This window comes from Sylvia atricapilla, chromosome 11 (genome assembly GCF_009819655.1).
Source record: "Sylvia atricapilla isolate bSylAtr1 chromosome 11, bSylAtr1.pri, whole genome shotgun sequence".
NCBI lineage: Eukaryota > Metazoa > Chordata > Aves > Passeriformes > Sylviidae > Sylvia > Sylvia atricapilla.
The window spans coordinates 12,849,531-12,869,794 of NC_089150.1; the positions used below are offsets into that span (position 1 = coordinate 12,849,531).

The window sequence follows — 20,264 nt, forward strand, 5'->3', positions numbered from 1 at the left end:
GGTATGATCCTGGCAACATCTAATTACTGCTGTAGCCTTTTATACTGATGATTTTTGCTGTTTGCGTTGTAGCAGTGAACCCAGATACAATTCTGGGTACATGGGTGGTTCTTTTTAAAGCTAATGGTAAATATGTATCTTGCCTTTCAGGGAATGATATTGTATCATAAGAATCAGTATTCCAGTTTCCAGCTTTGTGTCTTGTGAGGGTGATGCTACATTCTGCGTTTCAAAACCCCTTCAGTGCTTTCTGAAGGGGAAGGTTTTGCATGTCTGAGGGCCAAAGTTCTTTTCTATAGGTAGAGGAGAGACGGCAGACTCATCAACCCGGATTTCTCCCTGGCAGAGCAGTGCTCTGGTTCATCTTCAGTTTGCAGTATCTGCTTTAGTAGTGTTTAGTAAAAGAAAAGGGTGTCTCAGGTAGCATAATGGGTTTCTGCAATGTCTCTCTTGGAACTTCTGATACTCTTTTTCATGGCTGTGGAGTAGAAAACACCTCTTTGGCTAAAGTTCTCATCTCTTCTCTTGCACCCTGTTTCCCCTGGAGAACCCAATTTGATTTGTCATTAAACATCGATTAAAGGTATGGGTTTTGTACATACACAATTCACCTAGATGGTGGAAGTTGAGAATATCTCAAAATTTTCTTCCAAAATTAGCTTCTATGATTTCCATGTAGTGGGCAGATAAGACTATTTCAATCACAATTTCATGTCTTCATGCAAATACCACAGACATCCCTTTCTCTTTGTTTTTTTTCTCTGCAGGGACTGTCATCAGTCACGAAGAACAATGGGCTACTCAACATCACCTTTAAATATGACAGTAAGTTGAAAATCTGCACTATATTCACAGAAATCAAGGACTCCATCACAGTTGTCAGTATACAGTAACAAGTCTCTTAAAATGGCTCTAAGAATAGCATAAGCTCTTCAATATTGACATGATTTTAAAATCTAGAAAATTTGTATCTGCTGTGTCTGGTAGATCTTCTCCTTTTGTGTCTCACTGATAATAAAACTCTCTAACAATCTGTAGTAGTTTCTCTTTCAGATTGGCCTACATGATTTGCCCAGGATTTGACTGGAACATTATAGAAAATTATTTTATTCTGTGAAAAATATAGTCACTAAAAGGTTCAGTGCAAACAAAGACAGAAGACATCGGAAAAGATTATTTTGAGCTTTATGCAGCTTTTCTCTGATGTGTAGTTTTGGGTGAAAATGGCATAATGTGTGTCTCGAGGTAGAAAATGTGTAGTTTGTATTTGTATACAGATAATTTATTAAAAAACTTGTCTTTGCAAGGATTAATGTTGAATATGAACATTGAATATTGAATATAATCTCTTAATTTAGTTGAATCGGTGGGAACTTTTCATTCGCTACAGTCTTCAAGGCCCAGGCCAATGGAGAACTGCTGTCTACATTTGCAGTGCAGACAGATGGTTCCAGGGCTGTAGCAGATGTGTTTGCAGCTAAACTGAGAACAAAGTCATGTCTGGCAAAGTAACAGTGATAAACAGGTTGCAGCAGTAATACTTCAGACCTCTTCAAACATCTGCTAAATGGCTGTTATTGTATTGTTGGGGGTTATTTTAGATGTTTCATCATTTTTCCTCTCTAGTTGTCAAAGTAGGACTGCTAACTACATTAAGAATTTATCCTCAGGTCGTGACCATCATCAATATAAACTCAATGTACAGTCAAGACAAGGTCCTAATTTATATTAAAACAATGTTTGTTTTAATGCCAGTGCAAGTCATAGGTGTTTTTTTCTGCCTACCCAAAGAACTTACCTCAGATGCAGAATGTAGGTGAAGTTTCATCACTGAGAGCATGCATCAGGAATCCTAGCAATAGTGATGGGTTTCATTCTGATCATCCTTTTGTTCCTCTGTTTTTGTGTTTATTTCTGATTTTTTTTAAAATGTAATTTGATCTTAATACTTAAAATGAGCAAACTTCAGGTGTGTCAGATTGTACAAGATGTAGGTGGTCACTACAAAAGCAGTATGATTTCTTTTTTATATCTACATAACGAAAACTAGGAAGCAGTACCAGTCAGAACAGAGATCCCCGCATTTAGTTAACACACGAGTCTGTTTAAATCCCAGCATGTGTCATGTTTTTTCCATTAATTCTGGCACTGGAAACTGTGTTTAACCTATGAGAAGTATTAATTCACAATTCTGCGGGCACTGTGTGCTTCCTGGACAAAGGAGGTATTTGAGTTCTGCAGGACTAGGAAAAGAGTTTGCTGATATGAAGACTAAAGAGCTCACATGGTATGGAAATATGTATGTACCTTTAATAAGCCAGCACAAAAGGGAATTTGGCTTGCTGGCTGTGGTTTAAAGGCTCTTACTTTGCCACAGAGAAACTCTAGGAAACTCTGTTTTATGGTGCTGAATTGGTTGGTTAGATTATTTTTTCAGCTGAAAAATAAATGTCTGTATTTTTTAGTATGCCACTTGTATTCAAGTAGAAGTAGTGGTTTCCTAAAAAGCATGATTTTTCCATGTTATTTTTTTCCTAAAACTGTTGTTCTTTATGACTGTGAATCAGTGACTTGCAGTCAAGCTTCAGGCATTTGTACTATATTCCATTTTGGCAGTTGTCATTTGACCATAAAATTCTAGTAACCAGGATCCAAAATCTTGGGCTTGCTATTAATTAGATCCAGACCTAGCAAAAACCAGTTACTTCAAACTTTCCATTGAAAGACATCCTCTGTCCTCCAAAGAGGAAGTTCATGCTGTCACTGAGTTCACTCATAGCAACTGAATTCTACAAACAGCAGAGTCAGTACCAACTGCCCAGCTTTTGTAAAAGGCAGTGTTGTACACACTGTTCTGTTCTTATGTCTGTGACAGTTAGACAAAAGATGCCTTGCCATGGTTATTCATAGTAAAAAGCCATTTTCTAAATCTCCTTTTCAGTTAATAATTTTTTTCCTTGCCTTTAAGATCACACCTCTGAATTAAATTGAAATTTCCTGTACTGATGTATCATAGCACTTGATTTTTCATGTTGCTTTTCTACCAGCTCTGTATAGATGAATATATAGCATATATATGATCTCAGTTTTTTGCATTAATCATGAGTCAGTAGTATACAGTCTACTGATGAATTTCTTCTGGATTTTGTTGGTTTCAGTAGTTCAGAAACAGAATGTTTGTTTTTGCACACCCATCTTCGGGTATGCTCCAGAATTAGTGAATTCCCCTGCCTGCTACTTCTCTTCCTCCCACAAAATATGAGCCTAAATATTGTAAAGCTTCAAAAGTAATAAAATTTGGGGGTGCTTTCTTTTGAAAACAAAAAGACTTGGTAAAGTTCAACAGCAAACTCAGGAGTCTTTTGTTTATATTTTGTTTTCTTAATTAAAGCTGTGGCGCTGTAATTTTAGGGAATACACTGTATCTTGTGAGGATAGCAAGACAAAACCAGTCCTGAGTCAATGCAGCGGCAGTTAAATGGTCTGTAGGGATGTGGCTGCAGAATGGAAGGCAAGAGGAGAGATGGATTTGAGCAATAGGTTCTTTGTGGTCAGGATAAAGCAGTATCGTAGCTAAAAGCACTTGTTGAGCAGTTCTCAAGCCTCACATGATTTATTGTTCTCTTATGTGCCTGATCATTGACCAAGCTCTTGCTTTGAGCACTGTACATGAACAAAATTAATGTCAGTCTTCGTATTATTTTGAACAACTACAAGGAAAAGTTGTTTTCTTTTGGGAGTCCCAATACATGTGATGTGGTACAGGTCACACTGGTGATATAAACTGGTTATATCCTTGGGACTCCTGTTAACTGTGGGTTGGCAACCACTGAGAGTGGTTGTGCTCGATGATTTGTGAAGTTTTGTGGTGGTTTGGGTCTTGAGACAAAAACTTCATCTAGATTTGCTGCGTAGTACTTACAGAAAATAATGCACTGGTACTTTTACTTTGCTCAGTTTTGAAGATATGTTAGGGAATTAATCTCAGCAAAAATGCTTTTCTTGAAGTGTTTACTTGTCCATATTTTCAGACTGCACTCCTTACCTGAGTTCAGTGGGAAGACACGTGATTGGAGATGTGCAGAACATCACTATCAGTCAGTTTGCATGTCAGGAACAGGTGGCTGTGATGATCCTTTGGACAGCAAATGCCATTGGTAAGTTCTAGAGGGAAATAGACTCATTGATCATGGGTTTGGTAATCACTTCCTGCTCATAGGTATTAAGTCAATTAAATTATGCTTGGAATCATTGATGCAAGCTGCCTAAGAAGAAAGCAATTCTTGACATGTTTGCAAAGCTCCTATTTTTTCTGGCTTGCTTCAAAAACACCCTTAAAACCAGAATGTTCTCTGCAGCCATACACTGCTTTTTACTATCCCAGTTTACTGAATTCCTGCTCTTCAGAACTGTGCAACTGTCCCTGGCTTCATTTTCTGTCCTAAGGCTTTGGTGCATTTCAGTGGCATTGATTGAGTTTAGTTCCTGATACACTTAAAGGTTCTTTAAGATGCAGATTGTCTTACAGGTGGAAAACATTATCTAATTACAGCTATACGAATTTAAATGTGTTTCCTTGCTAGGTCTGGTGATTAAGAGTATTCCTCAATGTCACTGGAAGTACCTTGTTGCCCCCTGGACCAGTAGTGTCCAAAACTGAGGATGTGCAGAAATCCATTTCCACTGAGAAACTTATTCTGGGCTTTAAAAGAACATGTGAAAATTCCACTGAATTCTCAGAGCTGTGCAGTTGCAGGCATTTGGTAATCTTCAGTTGCAGATTGGAGGAATCAAACATTCATGGGAAACAAAGCCTGGTGTTCTTCACCAGAGGTGTTAATCCTTTGGGCAGTTTGAGGGCAGAATTGCTGTTCAGACATTTTGGGTAATGTGGGAACTGGATGCTTTCTCTTTCAGGGCCTTCATGTAAGGACAAATAGTGCTGTTGTTCAGTACAATGCTAATAACATGTTTGGCAACACTTTATCTTCTACAAAATTATAGAACGTTAATCAAAACACACCCATGAAAACTAGTGAACTAGAGGAGGTAGTGGAAAATGTGGAAATTATACATTTGGGATTTTATTTTTTGGGTTGACAAGCATAGCATAAACTGAAATGAGGCCATTTCGATTTACGTAGCATTTAGCTTACAAAAGCTGTCTCTGTGTCATTGATAAATATGTGTAATGCTGTTGAAGAGATGCAGTTAGATGGAGTAGTGAGAGTTAAAGAGCTGTGCAGTGCCTTTGATACCTGAGCCACAAAACTGTCACAGGGTAACACTGGCATTTTCCTGGGATATTCACATCACTTGACCCAGTTTATTCATATCATGAAGTAATTCTGCGATGAGAACATTGTAAAGATACTGTGCTAAGTTGTAATAGAGTAACTTGAACAAAATGGTTTTAGTTCTGGCAGTGGTTATGAATAACTGGAAGTATACATGCACTGGAATAAATTCCATTCCATTTAAGTAAAGTTTTCTGTTAGCCCTTACTGTACTAGAACTAAAGAAGTTGTAACAATTGTTACCATTTTAATCTGGTAGTCTCAGAGATGATAGTAAAATTTCTAAAGGAATATTTCTACAGTTTGCCAACAAAATGTTATATTTGATTGTTGAAATGGAAATGTGAAGTTACTATAAAGTATTTCTGAAGGTGAAGAAGGTACTGATAACTTATATTGCAGTGGTAATTTGGAAGCCTCAGATGAGACAAGGGCCCCTCTGTTCCAAGCATTACACAAGTATGCAGTGATTGTAGCCTGTGCCAAAGACTGAATTCTAGATAGGCAAGATGGAATATGCAGAACTGACGTACAGCATCAGGTATTAAATGCAAACATATTTTATATGATAATGACTGATAAGTTTTATTTTTAAAGGCAAATGAAATACATTCAAATTACATCATATATCACATTATGCGTTTTGAAATACTAATCTTTTGTTTAAATGTCCTGCTGTTTGTAGGGATTGAATACCTGAAGGGATTTCGAGTAATACTTGAGGAGTTAAAATCAGAGGGAAGACAATGCCAGCAGATGGTTTTAAAAGATCCAAAGCAGCTCAGCCCCAGTTTTAAACGAACAGTAAGTGCTTTGTTTCAAGATAAGTTTGTGGTTTTTGACTGTGTGAGTAGTCTTGAAATTGTTTATCATCCTACAGTGGTTTGAGTCATTACAGGTCATCCAGTTCCAGCCCATCTGCCATGGGCAGGGACACCTCCCACTATCCCAGGTTGCTCCAAGCCCCATCCAGCCTGGCCTGGGACACTTGGAGGGATGGGGCATTCACAGCTCCTCTGGGCAGCCTGTGCCAGGGCCTCACTTCCTTCACACTGAAGAATTTCTTCCCAGTATCTAATCTAACACTACCCTCTTTCAGTTTGAAGCCATTCCCCCTTGTCCTGTTGCTCCATGCCCTTGTGAAAAAGCTGGTTGGTGCTCAAAAGTATTATTGGTGAAATTAATTATAGTTGTTGCTTTAGAGAAAGATCTTGTTCCTTTTGACAGAAACTTTCCTGAAGTTGGGAACTGTCATTTTGGTGACTGGAGCACAGATGCACATTTGTAATAGTCTACATCCAACTGTGTATTGAGATTCCTCATGTAGTTTGGAACAGAGGAGTGGAGGAAGGATTCTTAATGTGTTAATTTCAGCCTTTGATTGCAAAATAGTGGGCTTGTTTTGAAAAATGCTTTCAGCTCTGATAGTTGATTTTAAAATATGTTGCAATCTTGTCTTTTTTGTAGGGAATGGAGTCCCAGCCCTTTGTAAACTTGAAGTTTGAAACAGATTACTTTGTAAAGATTGTTCCTTTTCCTTCCATTAAAAATGAAAGTAATTATCACCCATTTTTCTTCAGAACTCGATGTAAGTATTGCATGTAATCTAGTGTTGCATATAATATAGTATTGCATTTTATACAGTATTGCATATCATTTCTTCAGTGGGCCTCCCCTCAATGTTTTGGTTCCAAGGAATATAGTGGATGATGATGTTGGAATCTGGGTTCAGTAGTTATTGACATTGTCGTGGAAGGAAGATCTGGGTGTAAAGCAGAAAGAATTTGCATGCCACAGTTAAGTCTGTGATGTGTGATCACAAGTGTTAGGCAGACACCAGAAGAAAAGTCTCAGGTGGGCCTTTGATTATTTCAGGGTTGTCTAGAGCTGGATTGTTCCTGTGGTTCTCAATTAACTCTTGAAGATGGTTTGTCCATCTCTGGACATTGTGAAGAAGGGCAGGTCATTTTTTAGTTTTGAGATTATAATTTAAAAACAGCTCTCTAAAGACAGATGTAAAGGAGAATATCTAAAATTAGACAGCAGCAGATCAAGTTGAATTTCTCGCAATTACTTAGCAATTCCCGTTGGAGGCAGAGAGAAGAAATTTGAATAAACTCCTCAGTGCTCACACAGTATGGTGAGAAACTGGAAGTACCTTTTGAGGTGAAGTGTTGATATTTGTCCTGCTAAGGGGTTTTTTTCCCTATAAAACTTGCTGAAGGTATTTTCAAGTCTGTCTGTTAACATAGACCACTGTACCCATTGGTAGTAGTGCTCAGCATACTTGCTTATTCCAAGTAAATATATTTATGCTTAGTTTTAACTTCCTCTCCTGGTGTGCTGCGCCTGGTGTTATCCCTTTTGTCTCACTGAGAAATGTACTATTCAAATTAATAGATCTCTGTTTCTCATATAAAGGTGAGAAGGGACTTGAAATCGTAACAAGGGAGTTAAGTTTGCAAAATGCATTTGGTCCAGGTGCATTATAGTCTGGGAAAGAAGTGGGAGTATTCAAAATTATGAACTCCCTACTTTTGCCCTTGTTCTTTTTCTGTTTAAATAGCATAGCAGTTTGATACTGTATAATTAATAATTTTTCTGTGTATTTGTAGCATGTGAATTGTTGCTACAGCCAGAAAACCTTGTCTGCAAACCTTGTAAGTAAAATGTAATATTTCTATATATTAATATTGTTAAAAGTTACTGTATTTGAAGAGTCATTTTGTGATTCATGACTATCTCCTCTGACTAGACTGGAAGCCAAGGAATGTGAATGTTACCCAGCAAGGTTTTAACATGCAAGTGTCCTTTGATCATGCACCTCACAACTTTGGGTTTAAGTACTACTTTCTTCACTACAAACTGAAGCATGAAGGGCCGTTTAAGCAGAAGACCTGCAGACCGGTATGTGGCTGAGTTCTGCATCTCTTAAAAACAACCTGTCAAAAACCTGTAAACATGAGATGTTCTAAGGTCTTATAGAAACTTTTAGAACTTAATATAAAATAGTATCAGCTCTAAAATTGTAAAAGTATTTGTGCAAATGGCATTGTGCTGTGATAGCACTCATCAGTCAAAGCTAGGCTTGAGGTCTCCATTGGACCTGGATAACACAAGTTAGTTCTGCAGGCAGATGATTGTATAAGTGAGTGGGCTGACTTAGTTTTGCTGGTTTAAGGTGTGTTAATACAAGAGTGCACTGCCTATTACTAAATCAAATAAATGTGAATTCTTTATTAGGTTTTTAAAAGTATGTGAATTGCTTGCAAAGTATTCTTTCTTTGATGTAGGAGCAGAACACAGACACTACAAGTTGTGTTCTTCAGAATGTATCTCCAGGGGATTATATCATTGAGGTAATATTTCTAAACAGAGTTTTGTATAACACCTAAGTGAATATGTTAATGGGGAAATGGAGTAAAATTAAAATTATTTCAAATCACGCTGGTAAAATTGAACTTCAGGTATCCCTGCTGAAGTAACTTAGGCAAGTAAATTTTCTAGAATTATGCCTTTTCTGGACTTACCTAGAAACAGAGGCCAGACAAAGTTAGAAAAATATATTTAATGCAAATATATTTAATGAAGGGCCTTCTGGTATATTAAGGACAGATGAAGCCTCCCCAAGGCGCTACACCCAAAATGGATGTTGGTCATGAGTTTTTTCAGACAGATGTAAGTTTGGGCCATTTAAGTATCAAAGGTTAATCCTCCAATTAAGAGCTTCAGGTAACGAAGTCATATTCCCTCAGTTTGCTCACCCCTGCAAAAAAAAAAAAAAAAAAAAAAAAAAAAAAAAAAAAAAAAGTACTTTGTACTTTTTGGGGCCTGAGTCTGTATGGTGTCCTTGGATCACAGGCCCAGAGGGATTGTTTTGTCTAACCAAAATGTGAAGACAGTTAACTACACTTTATATGGAGTTCAGAGTTATGCACTAATGCAGTACAGGATTTGAAAAACACAAAGACTAAAATCTTAAGACATCAGAATGTTCTTGACCTTCCCACAGCTTTGCTTCCCTGAGTGCACAGCACTTGGATCTGTGCCTTAAACTGAAGTTGTGGGCCTGCATAATTCATAGTTTTTGATTTTTATTTTTGTCATTAGAATTCTCTTTCTTGGTCAATTTTTATTATACTAGCTTGTGCTGCTCTTTAGTTTTAACTATTTGAACACTAACTTTCTTCTCATTTGATTGTAATGCCTGTTAGTTATTTTCATATTGCAGAAAATAAAATTAATCTTTTACTTTTCCAAGCTGGTTGATGACACTAATACAACAAGGAAAACAATGCACTATGCGCTAAAACCAGGTATGAATTCTGTTTTTTAAACAATATACTATATTCACTGTATTATTTTAGATTCAGTTTTAATTATATTGGAAATAAGTGTCTGTTTGACCTTTGTCTGTTTGCCATAATCTAGACTATTGAGATAATTGTGCTGGGCTTTTTTGACCTGATGAAAAAAGCGTAGAGATGCACACTTGAGTGTCTCTGTACATTTATATTTAGTGGAGTTTCGATCAATTCACCATTGGAAATCTTTGTGGGAAAGTGGCTTTTGTTGTATATGTGGATATGAGGAAGGATAACCTTAATTGCATACAGCTGAGAGTGCAATAGTGTGGAAATACTGTAATGAAACTGGGGGAGCAGCCTGAACACATCACCTGTGTCCTTCAGCCCTGGTACCAAACTGAGCCATTGGAGAACCTGTCAAGTGAATGCTTCACATGCTTATGGATCAGATCTGTTTTTGAGAAGATAAGCAGGGATTTCAGAGTGTAACTGCACCCTCGAAGCAGCCAGAGATGGGGGCAGTGGATAAAATGCTCTGAATCCTAATGCACATTGATAGGGATGACCTCTGCAGGAGGGCAGTTCTAAGTGGCAGGTTCAGCAACCTGGAACCAAAACATGTCAGTTCCAAATGACCACTGCATGTCTCATCAAAACTATTTGCCAGCAGAGTTTTCTCCTGGAGCTGGTGTGAGTTGCAACTCTTGTTACTTGAGAGAGTCACTCTGATGCTGTCGAAATGGGGCAACCAGCATAGAATCTGATTTAAAATGGAGCAGAACATTATTTTTGAGCCTACTGTATCTTCAACAACTACCTGATAATAGAGTGCTGCAGCAGTTTTGCATTCCCAGTGTGAACATTTGTTTAGATAATTGTGATACAGCTTATTTGCGTGTGGCTTACCCTGTTTTCTTATTCCAAGTGCACTCCCCGTGGGCTGGCCCCATCAGAGCCATTGCCATTACAGTCCCTTTGGTTGTCATCTCTGCCTTTGCCACGCTTTTCACAGTGATGTGCCGCAAGAAACAGCAAGGTGAGAGGGTTTGTTTGGTACAGAGTTCCATTGAAAGATACACTTTTGCAACCAAAACAGTCTTCATTGATAGGTTAACTCCAGAAACACCTTTATCTGGAAAGCTTTCTTTTCTATCTCTGTCTTCCTCCCCTCATCTTTCTGTGTGTGGAAACTTGCAGCAAATCCTTAATAAGTGCTTAATGGCAATTGGTTGCCTAGACAGTATTGTGTCACAGATCAAGACTTCACTGTAGAAAGGAGAGAACAAAAGCAATAGTGGAAAATACTTTTTATTTCAGCTTTCATCTACTTTGAAAAAGCACTGCGTAACTATGTAGATTATAAACAGATTTGTAAATGAATATGTTTTAAACATTCCCTTATTTTACTCATAAATATTTAATTTGTATTTATTTTAAATCAGAAGGAAAGTAAAGCCATGTGATGCCAGTACAATTCACAGGGCTGTCTGAAATACTATCTACAGCTGCTATTCCAGATTTGCTAACTTTCCTGGAAGTTGTCTTTACCTTTCACTTTAAGCCATCTTCCTAAATTTACTATTAAGCCCTGCTTGCAGATGTTTTTAGATTCCATCCCTCATTGGTGACGTCTCCTCTGTATCCAGGAGCTGGCCAGCAACACTTGATACATTTAAATCTTTAAAATATACTGGCTTTTTATATTGAATTTAGATATTTAGATTCATGAATAATGGAAAAAGAGATTACTTCTCCAAACCTCACATATCTGTGTTATCCACCTGAATTTTGGCACTGAGATATACTGCAAGTGCTATATGCCAGCTGGGTTAAATCCTTTTACCTTCTGTTCTTCTGTAGTTATGCCTTTGCTCGTAGCTAGCAAGTTCCAACAAAGCATCCAGACAAATCACTGAGGATTTGTCTACGGTGAGAGTTGTTCCAGCATAGTTATTCCTGGTGAATTGTTCAGAATTGAATCCCTAGATGGATATTTGTATTTTGGATTACTCATACTTTATTCCAAATTAGCTTAATCAGCTGTAGAACTAGATTGAATTAGTCTGGCATAAGACCGGATTTTATGTTCCAGCATAAAAAAAGCATCTGTGCAAGGAAAGGAACACTAATAGCTATTTAGATTTAAATTAATCATGTCTTAATTCAGATTAATGTCAAATTAATGTCTAAACACGGGTGTGTATATATATACTGGAGAAATCTTGTATGATATCCTGAAAGGGTCTGTGGACCCGGAGTTTAATATTCTTACCTGGCTAATGTTGCAGTTTGGGTTTTTTTTTAACAAGAGACTTGGTTAAACAGGAGGCTCTTGAACATGGTACGTCTTTTAGGCTTACAGTATTTGAACAGAGATTTGAAGACTGTTGAAGCTGAATAAAGGTGAAACAACCTCATTCCATCTATAAAATAAACTTTCCTTGTGTTTTCTGAGTTGGGCAGAAATAACTTCACATTTAACTTTGAAAGCGTATTCCACATGCAGCAACTCTTAAGCTGGATAAATAAAGTGTGCAACTTTTCTTTTTCAGGACATAAAGGAGAGGAAAATCTTTAGAAAAAAAACGATATTACTGTATGCATGAGGATAGAGCCTACAAAAGTAACAAAAACCCAAAACAAAATCAAGCTTTATAGTGTGAATTCTCTTTTCTCTTGCACTTTAGAAAATATATATTCCCATCTAGATGAGGAGAGCTCAGAATCTTCAGCATATGCTGCAGGTCTCCATGTGGAAAGACTTCGTCCCCGGCCAAAAGTGTTCATCTGCTATTCCAGTAAAGATTGCCAGAAACACATTAATGTCATCCAGTGCTTTGCTTATTTTCTTCAGGACTTTTGTGGCTGTGAGGTAAACTTAATAGTTCATATATAAACAACTTTTCCTTAATTGAAACAGCACTCCCAAAATTCTGTGCTTGAAAAGTAGATACTTCAGTCACTCCTTTCCATAGAGATAGCTATTGTTATTTTTCTAAATATTGGCTGTATGAATTTTCTTTACTTGGGGAAATGAAGAGATCTTATGAAGTGTAAAAAAACCAAAATAACTCAAACCAACAGAACAGTGGAAGATCATGATTTCAGGACTTTTGTTCACCCATGTTTAGCTTCCTTTGAATTTAGTGCTTTTTCTGTTCAGTAGGTCTTACGTCTTTATAGTCAGCAGCCACAAAGAGGTATTGTTGTCTACCTGATATACTTTGGTATTCCTAAAGTGTGTTTTGTGTTGTAATTTAAAAGAAGTTGAATCTATCAAGACTTCTACTCATAAGCAAAAACTGCATTATTAGTATTACTTTTTGGCATGTACTTACTAAGTACTTAAGCATGTACTTACTAATTGATTATTTTTTGCTTCCCTTTCTTTCTGTTCCATTAATACTGTAAAATCAGCAACTCTTTCTTGTTTTTGTTCGAGAGATATGAGAGAGACATTTGAATTGCTACTTTGAATGAACAGGCTTAGAATCTCATACTGCTGTCTAAAATAGAATCAATATGTGGCCAGTTTTTCACTTTTCAGCTGGAAAAAAGGCAGGACAATTGTTGGTCTCTTTGTGTTGCATTTTTTCCTCCCATGCCCGGGATACGAACGGGATGAGCTGGAGCTGGGTTTCATTACAGCAACTCTGCTCTCTGGTGACCAAACACAGAAACACAGCCGAGGCCTCGTGTTTGGTAGGGATGGTCACAACTTTTTCATCTGTTTAAGATAGTTCAGGATAAACTATTTTATAAGTAACTTACTTGACACTCCTTTTAGAGATGTACTTTTGCCCTGCTGCACTGCTTCTCTTTGGAATAGCGTTGAGACAAGCTCTTACAGCTTTGACCATGGAATATATGGTCTCAGGCATCATACAAAATTTATATAACAAAATGTTGACAGCACCTATGTACATGTTTTTATTAAAGCTGTGGCGTTTAATATAAAAAGTGATGCTCAATGTGTAACAGAAGAGTTGCACAAGTATTTTTGTGTGGAATTGGAATGTTTTCTCCTAAAGGATAAAAGTAGTGGCATTTAATAGCCATTTAAAATAATAACTTGTCCATAATAAAAATCCTTTCTCACAGATAGCAGGTCACACAGGATTTTGAAGAACAGAAATGGAACCAGACACAAAACTACCTGCATCTCCCAAGCAGCAGTAAAATGACATCTCTTCCCCATGCATAGGCTAGAGTTGTCTGTTTGGAAGGAGCTGACAATGATCATCCAGTCCAGCTGACCAAGCACTTCAGGCAGGGTCACTTTCTTCTTGTAGCCAACTGTGTGGCTGCAGTTCTCAGGAGTCCTTGTGTTCTGGGTACCCACCTACTCTGCCTTCTGATGGGGCAAAGTTTGCCACTCTGGTAGGGGTGACACAGCAGAGAAAAAATTGTTGTTCTCTGGAAAAATGCTTTGAAGAAGGTTTTATAAGTGGTTTTGATGTGTGTCTATTATGCAGGTTTTTGTTTTTTTTTTTTTTCTCTTATCCTACTACTCATTCCTCCTGTGAGGTGAAGCATCATGTCCCTCATCTTGCTGTTCACAAGCATTTCAAATCATGGAGAATGGTCAGAACGCTTGACAAAGTACAAAATAAAATAGCTCCTAGGATAAAATCTTCAGAGCTTTCTCATCAGAAAAAGCTGCTGTTGTTTTGCATCCTAACTGGAAGGTCTTGATATTATAGGCACTAATGATGTTTCTATTTAGATGTGAGAATTCTTGGCATCACACTTCGTTAATATGCAAGGATGATAAGGGAATATGGCACTTAGAGGCATGGTTTAATGGTAGACTTGGCAGGGCTGGGTGCATGGTTGGACTTGACCTTCAAGGTCTTTTTCAATCTAAACAATTCTCTGATTCTGTTTCTTCTGCTGCATGCAGCACATTATAGACCCAGACATAATGGTAAATTGTTAGAGGCAGATGCAATTGTTTATTGTGGATTGATGATACCACATTTCATTATAAGTTAACTGTAATTTACTTGATCCAGCCACATTTTCTATGTTCTTTTTATTCTCCAAGAAATATTGCTATGTATCAAATCTATAGTGCTTTTTTTTTTAAGGAACCACTTGGGTTTATATACATGAAACTTAATATCAAACAGATTTTTTTTTTCCTTTTCTAGGTGGCTTTAGATTTGTGGGAAAATTTGAAAAACTGTAAAGAAGATCAGAAGGAGTGGCTTATTAAAAAAATAAATGAGTCCCAGTTTATCATCATTGTGTGTTCCAAAGGAATGAAATACTTTGTTGAAAAAAAGAACTGGAAGCACAGAGGAGTAACCAAAGATGCAGGAAAAGGAGAACTCTTTCTCTTTGCTGTGTTGACTGTTGCAGAGAAACTTCGTCAGGCGAAGCAGAATTCAGCTGACCTCTGCAAGTTCATTGCAGTCTACTTTGATTACTCCTGTGAGGGAGACATCCCTGCTATTCTGGATCTAAGCACAAAATACAAACTAATGGACAATCTCCCCCAGCTCTATTCACACTTACACTCCAGAGATCTCAGTGTACAGGATTCAGAGGTGTTTCCTCTTAACATTAGTAAAAGGAATTATTTCAGGAGCAAATCTGGGAGGTCCCTTTATGTTGCTATTTGCAATATGCATCAGTTCATTGATCAGGAACCAGATTGGTTTGAGAAACAATTTATTCCCTTCCCTCCACCTTCTTTACACTATTCAGAGCCTGTCATGGAAAAATTTGATTCAGGCTTGGTTTTAAATGACTTAGTGAATAAACAGGTGATGGATGGTGATTTTTACCTGAAAACAGATATAAACATTTCAGTGGGGAATTCAGACTCTCACTGTATAATTCAGCACTTAAACCTTGGAGAAGATACAGAAACTCAGGACATTCAAGGTGGTGGCAGCTCTGTCCTTCAGCCGTTGTTACATGTTGTTAAAGCTTCAAATCTGAAAGACATGCCTCGAGATTCTGGAATCTATGATTCATCTGTTCCTTCATCTGAATTATCTTTACCTTTAATGGAAGGACTATTGACAGACCAAATGGAAACGTCTTCCATTACAGGAAGTGTTTCTTCATCATCAGGTTTAGGTAAGATACAACAGTGTTTCAAAACTTACATTCAGTTACTGTGCCTATTTCTGCCATCTCCAGATAGGTGAGATAATATGTGAGGAGTCATGTAGAGGGCTGCAGAGAAAGGTAAATATTGTATAAAGATATTGGTAAAACAGGTAGAATAACTTTGGAAAAATGAATCTTTTTCTTAACTTAAAGTGTGTGGAGGAAACCTTAGCTAGGTAAGATTTCACTAATATTCTATTAATATTCTATGCTCATTAACTGATCTATTCTGGGAGAGATAGCTTCTTTCTTCCAGGGACTCCTTGGCAGCTGGGATTTCAACTGACAGCTGTGTGGTGTTATCAAGAGGGTGAAGTGGTGCCACATTCTCACAGCCAGCCATAAATCTAAACCTGACATCCTGTTTTGCTCCAGCATATACTGGATCCTTTAGGGATATTGTCTGTACTGTGGTTAACTCAAATTTCAGAATGACATCAGGCTTCTCACAAGTTAAAGGGCTGAGGAATGAACAAATGGGTTTCAGTGGAGGAATTTAAATGCTTGGAAGACACTCTCCAAAACAGATACCCAGCTCAGATGCCTCCAGTTAGAAGGTGTAAATTTTGTCTTAGGCTATATAAAGAAAATTATATATCCTTGCTAGTTACAGGATATTGAACTGACTTCAGTATGGAATTTTCCAGCAAATTTATTGCTGTGATAAAGCTGCTCTTTGCTGAGATTTTCCTTAAGCAGCTACAACAGGTGAATATTGCATTTTGATGGTTGTACACTGTTCTGCTTTCTGGAATGAGTGTTGACAGTGCCTTAACTAGACTTTACTCTTGGGTAAATGAATTTTTCATTCTTACTAAGATTATTTATAATAATTCATAATGTTTGATGCCAGAATTATCTTGGAGCAAGAGAATACAAAGGCTGATTTACAGATACAGCACCTATATTTATCAGCTAGATAGTCTATATGACTAAATAGTTAAAATCTGAAAAAAACTTCAGGTGGGAAAAAATACAGATTTATTGATTTAATTAAGTAAGCCACAATTACTCCTTTTTCAAAATTAAAACTGTATTTTTTAGTTTCCTACTTAGCCTTTTCTCACATTTATGGGAAAAATTATAGACGATCTCTGTAAAGGTTCTAGTGAAAAAAGGATGCTACTTTAAAATGTAGGCCTCCCTGTAAGAATGCTTTCCCAGTGTCCTCCTCCCGATTCAATTACTGAGCTGTCAGCTGGGTATCCCAGCTGCAAGGAGGCACTGGAAGAAAGAGGCAGTCTTTCCAGTAATTAATTCTCAAGTCACATACCTCCTTGTTAACATGCCTCAGCTTTAGAGGTTAAAAATTAGAGCTCGTGCTGATGGAGTTGTATCTTAACACTGATGTTCCAACATCTTAAGAAACCACAATAATTTCTGCCATTTTCCCATTTACTATCCTCATCCAAAAGCACCACCCTGACTGACTGTCCCCCAGACCACAGTCCTGATGAGATACAGGGTACAAGGAGACAACTGAGCATCATCTGCCTTTTAGAGTGCAACCCATTAAATTTCTTTAGTGTCCCAGACATACAAAATATTTATAGCCCTAATATTTATATGTGTGTTAATGAGAGGAGTAAAGAGAATTTTTCGGCTTTCATTCTTGTACTGAGAGATACACACGTCCAAATTACTGCTTGGAATTCACTCTACATTTCAGTTTTTTACTTATTTTACCTGTTACTTGATCAGAACAGATGTGAATAGCTCTGACATTTAGCATCTCAAAAGAAGACCTTTCCTTTCTTTCTTAAAGAACAGTTTGATACGATCTTTTGGATAAAAATCCTAAATCACATAATTTAGAATCCTTTCTATCTTTCAGTGTAGTTCCTGAGCAGACTACTGGTCTGCAAAGTAAAGATTCTCAAAGAATCATCATATTTGGCATCCTCAACTGGCGTTCAAACCAGTTTAATTTTGAGGAAATACCAACAACCAAACCTTTACTAGGTCCATTCACTACTAAGGTCTTCCCTAAGAAGTCCTGCCTGGGAGAAAAATCATTATTGTCTAAATAACATTTTGCTAAGCATGATAGTTGAGCCTCAGGAGTGTATGACAAGATGATGCAGAGGCTTTTCCTAGTTTTCTGTGCATTGTTACTATTTCAATTAATGAACTTCACTTTTCTTTTTCTCTCTTTTATAGGGGAAGAAGAACCTCCTATAATGACTACTACTAAGTTCTTAGTGCCTGGAAGATGTAAACCAGAACTTCACTGCCACGTCCACACTGATGAACTGCAGGCAATTGCTCCTTTATAATACATAACAACGTTGTTATGCATTGCCACTTTATCAACAGCCTCTGTTTGTGCTTTAACTACCACACTGTCTCAGCACCAAATCTACTTGAAGGAACAAACAGCCCCTGAAGAAGATCTTTTATTCCTTTTTTTGTGGCCAGTAAACTAGAATCCGTTGGTCTTTTTATAAAAACTCTTTCATTATTTGAAAAATGTAACATGGAAAAATAGAAGAGCATACATTTAAAATTTTTCCTGTTACAATTTAAATGTCATAATATTACACTGTTTACACTTGCCATAATCAACATTTACTGTTTTTTGCTAGGAATAACTTTGCAACTGGGCGTAAAATAGCTTGGAACATTAAGCCTTCTGTAGTCCAGCCTCTAATTTTAAGTGCTGTTGGCAGGAATGTTGTAGTCAATGAGAATAGGATTTTTTTCAGAAGCAAGATAAAATGCCAAAGGTGAGATCGAGAAATTCTCCATCAGAAGAAATAATGTTCTTTTCAAAATGTTTGAGCTTTCTTCCTCAGTCTCCTTTTCCCAGATGTTAGTGTGTCTCAGGATCTTATTTCAGTGCCTGTCTTCCTCTTCTGCATTAATCTCCTGTCTCTCCTCCGCAGTCTCGCTGTGGTGACTCACAAACAGCACCACACTGAGACTGAAGGATCATTCTTACAACAGACAAAAATACAGCTCCTCCATATGCTGAGTGATACCATGGAAATAAATTTCCTATTTTCTTCCTGAAGGGCTAATATAAAGAACAGAGATACGGAAGAAGGAAGATCATATTTTATATTGAAGATATTTTACGTTTGTTCAGCGATGAGAGGCGTGTGCTTTATGGGGGTTCACATTATCATTCGAGGATACATGGTGCTACAAAACCACCTGGGGTAAAACAAGCCAAGACAAGCAGTTAACAGGCAGGAATACTTTGTCTTGAGTCAAGCAGGGTGAGTTATTTTGCAGTTTGCACTACTTATCACTTAGTGGTTAAGGTGGTGTGCCGTAACTGGTGTAATATTGAGGACAAATGCAAAAACTCTCACTGGCCATTTTATCTACTGACACAGAGCACGCCTGTCCTGTTTCCTGCAGTGACCAGGTGGGTAAATCTTCATCCAAAATGTCCCTCCTGTTTCCAAGGAGCAACTTTCCTGAAATTAAATGCATCTATGTAACTGCAGGCACTATTACAGTAAGCATGGGAACAGCAAATACTAAAGGACACCTCAGCAATGTGCCTTTGATCATTCTGATCACAGAGTCAAATTCTGTCTCATTTAACCTGTATTCACATTCTGCTAGCAGGGGTTTGCTTTAAAGAGAATTAAGGGAGAACTCAAATACCTCAAATATTCTCTTGGTTTTAATAGATGAGCATTAGACATTGTTAACTGTTTATTATCCATTTTAATAGCATGAGATAGAACTATTAAGAGATGATTTTGGCTAAATGAGTAGCTATAAAGCTCATGCGTTGTTTTCTTGGGTTGTTTGTTTTGTTTTGGGTTTCTTTGTGTCAGTTGATATTTAATCATTGGAATTTCCAAACAAAAGACTCTTGAGATTCTTATCACAGGTGGAGTAAGAAAGTGCTGTAACAATTATTTGTGTATAACCGTTAATGGCAGAACTCTGACATGCTTTGTGATTGTAATATGGAATTCTGTGAGCATTTAGGTCAACATGTGTTGGATCTGGAGGGCCTTGTCCATTAATGAAATGTTCCTTATTCTCTCTGCTTTCTGAATTTCAAAGAACACTACCTGGAAATCTTCAAAACTTGCAGTTTCTTAGTAAGTAAGTGATTTTACACATAGAGTGAATCATCTGTGCCTTTGATGATTTTTTTAAAGCTGTGCCTTGGGCCTTGTTGAAGGCAAAATTCTCCATGTTTTCCCATCACTTGAAGGTCAGACTAGGCAGAATCATTTAGAGGTAAATGCTCCTTCACTAAATCCAGCTATGAGGGATATTGATTTGGTGCAATTCTTGTTATTTTACTGGAGAAAGAGTTCAGATTGAATAAGACAAGGCAGAAAGGTGACACAACCTGTGTGCTGAAGATCTGCTGTGCATAGAAATGCCAAAGCTGCACCACGTGAGAAGGAGAAGAGGAAGGTGATTTCTTAGCAGTGTACTAGTGAAGGTAATGCTGCTTTCATCCATGGGGAGTCCCAGCTCGTTTACTGTTATTTAATGCTGGGCTAAAGGTTGGAAAGATTTCCGTGTTCCATTAAATTCCATGGCAGAGCTGGTATTATGA

The 20,264-nt window shown here is 37.5% G+C and overlaps 1 protein-coding gene across 1 annotated transcript; it reads left to right on the plus strand.

Annotated features, from left to right (window-relative positions):
- Positions 1–773: 773 nt before the first annotated feature.
- IL17RD (interleukin 17 receptor D) lies at positions 774–18,352 on the plus strand. The gene is made up of 12 exons (XM_066327074.1): positions 774–825; positions 4,032–4,157; positions 5,983–6,101; positions 6,765–6,885; positions 7,913–7,957; positions 8,053–8,204; positions 8,591–8,656; positions 9,559–9,613; positions 10,530–10,640; positions 12,292–12,476; positions 14,758–15,694; positions 17,888–18,352. Exons 2-12 carry the CDS (start codon positions 4,130–4,132, stop codon positions 18,001–18,003), a joined length of 1,935 nt encoding a protein of 644 aa, XP_066183171.1. The 5' UTR covers positions 774–825; positions 4,032–4,129; the 3' UTR covers positions 18,004–18,352.
- The last annotated feature ends 1,912 nt before the right edge of the window (positions 18,353–20,264 follow it).

What these genes read in the sequence shown, in the direction of transcription:
- IL17RD (XM_066327074.1), top strand. Translation starts at nt 4,130, where the DNA reads ATGATCCTTTGGACAGCAAATGCCATTG. An exon ending in TTGGACAGCAAATGCCATTG is followed by an intron (nt 4,158 to 5,982) that starts GTAAGTTCTAGA and finishes TGCTGTTTGTAG; the next exon opens with GGATTGAATACCTGAAGGGA. An exon ending in AGCAGAAGACCTGCAGACCG is followed by an intron (nt 8,205 to 8,590) that starts GTATGTGGCTGA and finishes TCTTTGATGTAG; the next exon opens with GAGCAGAACACAGACACTAC.